The 8,095-nt window shown below is 45.8% G+C and overlaps 1 protein-coding gene across 1 annotated transcript in view; it reads left to right on the top strand.

Moving 5' to 3' along the window:
• LOC105514158 (chromosome unknown open reading frame, human C6orf89) overlaps nucleotides 1-7,803 on the top strand; it is a 34,963-nt gene extending 27,160 nt beyond the window's left edge. Inside the window, exons 6-7 of the mRNA XM_011945319.1 lie at nucleotides 4,187-4,316; nucleotides 7,321-7,803. Of these exons, the coding sequence (XP_011800709.1) occupies nucleotides 4,187-4,316; nucleotides 7,321-7,452 (262 nt within the window). The 3' untranslated portion in view covers nucleotides 7,453-7,803. The remainder of the gene's footprint in view (nucleotides 1-4,186; nucleotides 4,317-7,320) is intronic.
• The last annotated feature ends 292 nt before the right edge of the window (nucleotides 7,804-8,095 follow it).

Raw genomic sequence — 8,095 nt, 5'->3', positions numbered from 1 at the left:
TTGAGCCCAGGAGTTCAAGACCAGCCTGGGCAATATAGTGAGACCCCCATCTCTTAAAAAAAAAAAAAAAAAGAAAAGAAAAAGAAAAAAAGAAACTAAATTAAATAGAAAAAGATTTGTCTTTGACTCTGCAGTGCACCCTGAGGGCCAGCTCTGGCACACCCGCCTTGCTCTGCCCACAGGTGTGCCTACCCACTAACATTGACATGTTTTCCTCTTGCTATTTCCCCTCAAGGCTATGCCAGCACCACTCACTGGAAGGTCTACATTATAGCCAGAGGGGTCCAGCCTTTGGTCATCTGCGATGGAACCACTTTCTCAGAACTGTAGGAAATAGAACTGTGCACAGGAACAGCTTCCAGAGCCGAAAACCAGGTTGAAAGGGGAAAAATAAAAAACTATGAAACTGCTTTCCAGGGGTTGGTTACTTAGTTACCTGCCCTTTGCATGCATGTGTGAACCAGCTGTGAGCTGCAAGGCAGTGGCCAGGGCCTAGCCCTCCTGACTCTTCCTGCAGATGGCTCAGGAAGGATTCAGCCTGGCCACTTGGCTAGGACTCTGCCAGCACCCATCTCAGACTGACCTCTTCCGGGCCTTTGGGCACTATGACCTTGATGCTGCCCCTCAGGCAGGAAACAGGGCTGGTGCCTGCCTTCGCCTGCATTGCCATCTTCCTTCCCTGGCAGTGGAGAGGGCAGCCAACAGGTTCTGATGTCAGAGCCATCCTTTCCCAGGTGAGCCTGCTCGTCCCCGTCTTCCTGGCCATATCACTCTACTTTTTGGAAAGCCACGGCTTGATTAAACAAGTTCTTGTAGTTTCTCAAACAAAATGGAATCTAGAACCAGTGAAAAAAGGTCAGATAACTTTGAATTGCATTCAAGAAGTATACTTCTTTCCCATTGTCTGTGGCACTTGGAGTCTCTATGATGCCAGGCTAGAGTCTGATCATATAATAATTCAAAGTGGTAACTCCCAAGGTAATGCTTTCTTCCATTTCATCAGGTTCTTATATCCCCACTGCACTCCCTCCCCTTCTCCCTTGCCTGTCTGAATGGCTTCTTGGAAGCTCGGCTCAAGTCCTCCCTGCCTTGGCAGGGCCAGAGCCTACTACTGCTGAGGCAGCACTGCTCTTGTCAGCTGTGTTGCCTTTACCAAGTGTCTTCAGAGGGTTATGAGTTAGAGTAGCTGGCCTGGGGAGAGGGCGCCTCCCTGGGTTTGATCTTTAGGGTCTGACTTTCTGCAGAGAAGATGTTTTACAGATGTGTCAAAGCTGATGTTGTAATGTGGTTGGGGGAGGAAATCCAGACCCAAAGTGTTTGTCAGCTGGGTGTACAACTGACTGTGTGATCCTCTGTCTTAAAATGATTTCTGTCTGTGCTGGGAAACAAAAACAAGGTGAGGTATTTTTCTTTTTTGTAATAATATAAAGCTGTGTGTTTCTGATTGGATGATTCACTATGTGCATTGTTTTCTCCCAAGTGCTTTCGGTATATAGCAATCAAATGGTGTAAATAAGGATGTTCTTTTCCTGTTCCCTTTTTTTTTTTTTCTCTATTATTCTTTTATTGACACCGCTAGATACCTGGCCATTGGTCATGCCAATGCCAGGATGAAGAAAAAGCAATCTACACTTTGGCCCCTGGTTCTGAATTGCAGAAATCAAATGGATACAGTACGTGTCTATGTCAGAATTATGGATCAGAGGCAGACAGTGACGAGTGAAGATGGTTGTGAAGCCCTCTTCATTCCTGGAGGAGCCTGCATCTCATCTCCCAGGCCCTCTTTCTCTGTGGGTCTCATGACCAGCAGTGGGGAGCAGTGAGCACTTGAATGGCCTGTGTGTCTGTGGGCTTGCAGAGGACAAGCAGAGTTCACAGAGCTCAGGGTGGAAACATCAGAGCCTCCTCCACGGGCTTCAGTGAAACTAGGATGAACTGTACCTGAGGGAATTTCTTCTTAATCAACCCCTTGTGTGGATGAATACAGGAAAAACAAAACTTGTGTACATATAAAAGTCATGCTGTTAAGCAGCTATGATTTAAGAGGTTTTAAGTCAGAGGGATCATGTAGAGGACGGCTTTGTGTAAGCTTTTACAGCCTTCTGCAGTGTCCGTACCCTGGCCGCACATGGGGAAGGGCTACATGTAAACAAGTGCTTTAGAGGCCTCTGAGAGTTTTTAAAAATTAGACCTGTTAACAAAAAAGAGGGTTTCTTAGGAACAAAGCAACTATTTTGATTATTGAGATCTCCGTTTTGTTTCCGTGAGTTACTCTGTGTTCCTTTCCCCCATTTCACTCCTGCCCTTCACATCTTAAATGTCCATAAAATACCCACTTCAGCTCAAAACTTTGAAAACAAAGAAACCCTTGCATGTGTTGGTATTCTGAGGCATCCCCTGGGAAAGTCTCCTAAGCCCCATTTTGTACTCCAACAAAAAAATGACTGTAGCAGAAGATAAGTAGAGACTTTTATGCATACACTACTCATTTTACTTACAATCTACCCAGTTCAGACTTGAATGTAAACTTGTATTAGGAGAGAGTTCTTCAAAGAGGGTTTTCTAGATAGACAGAGGCAGTTCAACTTCTCAAGTTAATTTTGATAAACAGAATCTACTAGTGGCCAGAGCGACGGGAGTGGCTAGGGGTTGCCAGCCAGTCCCTTTCTAATGATCAAGGCCCTGAGCAGCAGGATGTCACAGGATGCCCCTGCCATCTAGCTGGAAGCAGCAGAAGTCCCTCTGCATGACCTGGTGTGGGAAAGAGGGTTGTCAGGATGAGAAAGCAAGCTTGCAGGGTGACGACAGGACCACCTCACCAATTCCCCACCTCCACCACCACAATAAGAACACAACTGTAGGGCTCTAAAGAGAGGGGGTGATTTATAAGTTTATTGAGCATTTACTAGGAGGTGACATGGCGATGGCCTCTGCGCATGAGTTAGGTTCACTTTGTTGTAGCCTCCTACCATAGAGATGCCTGTGCCCAGAAGTCAGCTCTCTGAGGAGACAGGCTACTTTGGCCCCAGTTTGAAGCATTTCTGTCCAAATGTCCTGAGCTCTCCAACAGTCAAGTAGTGAATGGATACCATACTTATTATGGTTGATGAAAAGAGGCAGAGCTTGTCCTCAAGTTTTTTTAGGGAAGAGAGGGAATAAAATAAAAGTGATTCAAGCTGGGCACGGTGGCTCACACCTGTGAGCCCAGCACTTTAGGAGGCTGAGGCAGGCAGATCACTTGAGGTCAGGAGTTCAAGACCAGCCTAGCCAACAGGGTGAAACCTATCTCTATTAAAAATACAAAAATTACCCAGGCATGATGGTGGCGCCTGTAATCCCAGCTACTCGGGAAGCTGAGGCAGGAAAATTGCTTGAACCCGGGAGGCAGAGGTTGCAGTGAGCCGAGATCGCGCCACTGCACTCCAGCCTAGGCGACAAAGTGAGACCCTGTCTCAAAAAAAAAAGGAGGGGGGAGAAAGAAAGAAAAATGGGAAACAGAGAGGTTAAGTAACTTGCCTAAGGTTACCCAGCCATGATCGAAACCCCAGTTTGTCCTGCTGTTCTTTCCTGTGCCCAGCGGAAGACATGGTTCATTGCTTGTGGTTAAAGTTGCTGCCTAGTAAGAAAAGAAAGCCGGTTTCCATCTTAGAACTGTTCCAAAATAATTAAAATGGCTTTTTCAGGCTTTTTGTTAATGCCTTAATACTTCTATCTTTCTTTAAATATGCTGTTTGTTTGCGTGCTAGAGTGCCCAGTTGAACAAGCTGAGCAGGCTTCCCCCTGCGTCTCCCTCTGCCTCAGAAGAAGGGTCATGCTTTTTCTCCCTTCCTCCTTCTCTCTTCTTCCCTTCCCCCTCCTGGCCTGCTGTTACTTCAGTCTTTTCCAAGATAGAATGAATAGATTGTTTCTTTCCTTCCTCTATATATTGTTTTAGCTGCAGTTTAGAAACACTCCACCCACATGTTCAAATCATGGCTGTAGAGTTTATGCCTGTTTGTGTACACATTATACTTCATTGACTCTGTGCAACTATTCTTCAGGGACCTGAATAGTACTTAAGATACTGTACTCATATTTTTCCCTCTTCACCCACCGCCCACGGTTTTCCCACCCTTACTTGGCTCTCTCTTAGTCGTGGACTGGCTTGACCAGTTAAATACTTTTTTTCTATTTCAAACTTCTACAGGAGAAGACCTCTGAACAGATCACAAATGTTACGTGAGCTTTTTCCTGTTTTCACTCACCTGCCATTTCCAAAAGATGCCTCTTTAAACAACTGCTTCCTTCTTCATCCGGAACCTGTTGTGGGGAGTAAGGTAGGAAATTTTGAGAGGACTTGGATCTAGAATTTTCTTTACTTGGGATCTGGACTGATGTCATAACCAAGGCCTTCCCTGCATATTGGTTTAGAGGATGAATTGAAGGGACACCCACACAGTCTAGTTCTCCCCTCCTGCTGCTAGCCAGGAGACTTGCAGGGGCACACCTTGTCATGAAGGCAGGTTTCCAGAAAGTCTACTTACCTTGCAAATCTGCCTCCTGAACACCCAAGGCAAGCTACTTTTCTATATTAAAAGAAGTGAAATCTTAAAATTTGAAGGACTTCAGTGTACCATTAGTCTGGCTTTCCTACCTTAAATTCCTACCTTAAATTAGAAAGTAGGCAAGCAGCCGTGAATGGTGGTCGCTCACGCCTGTAATCCAGCACTTGGGGGGGCTGAGACAAGAGGATTGCTTGAGCCTAGGAGTTTCAGACCAGCCTGGGCAATATAGCAAGACCCTATCTCTATTTTTTTAAAAAAGAAAAGAAAGCTATAAAGGAATAGCTTTACTTCTTCATTTTGAAGAGTAGAATAACTTCTTCATTTTGTGGATAAGGAAACTGAGCCCCAGAGAGATTAAGTGAGTTGCCCAAGGACACACCCTTTACCCTCTAACCCCCAGGGTGGTTTCTGCCAGAAATAAACAATGAAGAGATTTCAGGTAGAGAACTTGAAAGGCAAAAAGTGTGGGAGCCTGGGAAAGATTTGATAGGCAGGCAGCCCGGCTGGGGTGGAAAAGCCCATTCTGCCCCCATCATTTCCCACTTCAGTCTGGGGCCAAGTGCTCAGAGCCAAAGTTACCTCTCTGGGGCCAGTGGACTGGGAGAAGCTGTTCTGCATTTGTGTCTGTTTACTTTTCTCTGAATTGCTCCTTTTGTTAAGTCTCATTCCTAAGGAAGGTTTTTGAGCCTGGATTGGTTTGGGAGAATTAAAAGCATGCATTTTCCTTGGTAAAAAAAAAAAAAAAAATTCCCAAACTTGGCCCCTACCAACTCTGGACCGTGGCTTCCACCTCCTGATACTATTGCTTGGCTCCACATTTGCTGAATTGTGTTAAAGGAATTTGAAAGTCTATAAAAACAATCATTTTGTCTAGAAGTAAGAAGTTCTGTCTGCCAGCACTGGGGTGGAGATGCTGGGCTCTTGCCTCAGATTTTAAAGAAGTTTATCCTGCTGTCGCCGGCTAGAATTCCAGGCCCTTGTATGATTTCATCTTCATAAATATAATTCTGGGACACGGCCTTTATCTTTCTCTTGGTTTTACCATTTGAATACCAGAGTTAATTTCTCCAGCCTGCGCAACACCAAGGAGCCCAGCCAAAGGAGTAAATACAGAGTTACTCAAATGCTTACCAAAGTCATACTGTGGTTCTCGAGGATGTTTTGGGAAGGGCAGTGGCCAAACAGGCAAAACTCCTGAGAGCCTGGTTTCTTAGAGAATCTGTTTCCCCACCCTGGCCCAAGCTCTCCTTTCCCTGCAGCCTTGTTACCCCACCCTGTTGTCCACATCCCTGGGCCCTGGGCCCTGTTAAAGCCACGTGTCTGTGGGCCCAGTATCCAAAGGCAGCCTTAAGACAGAAGTGGGGAGCTGGTTGTTAAGTGGCACTTGGGGAGAAGGTGAGGGGCTCCAGGGCCCACTTCACCCACTCCACAGTGTGGCCTAGGGCTGGCCTGTGCCACCCTGTTGTCTGTTTCTTCCCATCCTGGGAATGGATGACTGTGACCCTACTCACTTCAGGCCTGTGTGAAGAAGGATGCAGCCACTTGTTTTGGTCCTTCTGAGATTGTTGTGAGGACTACAGATGGTAAGGCTTCCGCCAATGTGAGTGCCAGTCAACCACAGGCTGGCTGAAGACCAGGCTTGTCCCTGTCACCACATTAACAGGTGAAATGGCGCTAGTGTTGCCATGAAAACATGATGGGCAAGACCTGTGGCAGCAGCAGAGAGACCAGGACTGGGGACAGGGGAAGATGGGGCCAAACCCAAGACTCTGGAGGCCGTGAGTGGTGAAGAGAAAAACCAAGACATAGCCCAGGGAGTCAGACTTCTGGCTCCCACTTATGTGGGCGTATAAAGGGTTTCTCTGAAGGGCAGGAGATAGGAGGAAGAGATGAGAGAAGAGACCCTAGGGGTTTTCTGTCATCATCAAGGTAAGGAGAAATGTCCCAGCAAGACCCATCTGTTTATCCCTATTCCCTGCCCTGGTCCCAGCCCCATCCCCAGGGTTCACAGCTCCTTCCCTGGCACATAGCAGGTTGCATTTAATGCCTGTTCCCGGCAGTAGCATGCCCTCAGAGGGGCAGTAGTTACCTGTGCAGGTGCATATGCTGGTTGTCTCCTTAGTTTTCAGAATCAGAGGCCAGTCTTAGTGTCATTAGTTTTTAATCAGTAGCATGGCGCACCTGCTCCCCTGGGTCTTGCCAGGCAGTATAAACTTAAACTTACTGCTGGACAATTCTCATCAGAGCCCTGGTAGTAAGAAATAACATTCCATGGAAGAGTGCCCAAAGGATGTCCCGATTATCTATTTATCTAAAAAGTTTTCATCAAACCCAGAATCTCAGAATGTTGTATACTTCAGCCCCCATTTGTTGGTTTCTGCTAGAACTACCTTTGTTAAATTGCAATTAGGTATTTTCCTTTGGCTTACTTTGAAGCTGTGGCTAAAACTAGTTGCAAATTATGAAGCTCATGCCAGATCTGCTCTGGGGCTCTCGCTGAGGGGATTGCCCACTACATCACATAGTGCCTCTTTAGGAGAACCCATAGAAGAGATTTTACTCTGGTCTTAGTACCAAGAGATGCCATTCTTAGGAGAAGTAGTTTGTTTTTGTCTTTTGGACATAATTGCAAATTTTTGTTATTGGTTCTATTTCCTCTTTGCTCAGGCTAGAAAACTCAGAGCCATATGTGAAAGCATTTTTATTTACTAAAGCCCCTGGTTTTATTTTGTTTTCTTTGCCTTCCTTTTCCTCCCCTCCTTGTTCTTTCCTCCAGATGCATGAGATGCATGACCTATTTATCATGGGCAGCGGTGAGGCCATGTTGCAGCTCATCCCTCCCTTCCAGTGCCGAAGACATTGTCAGTCTGTGGCCATGCCAATAGAGCCGGGAGATATCGGTATGTAGGCCCCAGGAGGGCAGGGTCAGCCATGGATCTTTTTAGTTTTTAATTCAAAGGCTATTTTAAGAATCGTGTACTGCCTTCACAGAAGTTTTATTTAGTAGAATCAAAAATAACATTCTTCTATTAACAGGCTCAACATTTATGCTTAGAAATGAAACAACTTAATGAGAAAACATAGCAGAAAGAAATGTCTTGTACATACAACATATAGAATGCCTGTGTCTATTGATCATAGAAACTTCAAGTTAGGAAGGATTCTGGAAAGTATTTAGACCAATCCCTCATTTGATAGATGAAAAGATTGAGACCCAGAGAGGAGAGGTGACCACCCCAAGGCCCCACTATCTGTTGAGCAGAGCATCAGGTCTTAAGTGCCTGCTTGAACACAGTCAAGCCAGGAGAGGGACAATCCAGGACTACAGGAATATACACCCATGTTGCAAATAAACCAATACCAAGCAGTATATAAGGGCAATGGTCACACAAGGAAATGTTACCTTCTGTGTGGCTGCCACAGCCAAGTCACAGCCTCACATTGATGACTCACCCTTGGCCCTGGCTCAGTGTTTTCCCAAATGTGACTTGTCCTGTGCCTTATATCCTAAAAATCTGTTCCAAACAGGTTTGAATCCACTGCTGTCAGTA

The sequence above is a fragment of the Colobus angolensis genome, unplaced genomic scaffold, assembly GCF_000951035.1.
Source record: "Colobus angolensis palliatus isolate OR3802 unplaced genomic scaffold, Cang.pa_1.0 Scaffold24, whole genome shotgun sequence".
NCBI lineage: Eukaryota > Metazoa > Chordata > Mammalia > Primates > Cercopithecidae > Colobus > Colobus angolensis.
This window is presented reverse-complemented; position numbering and strand designations above follow the sequence as displayed.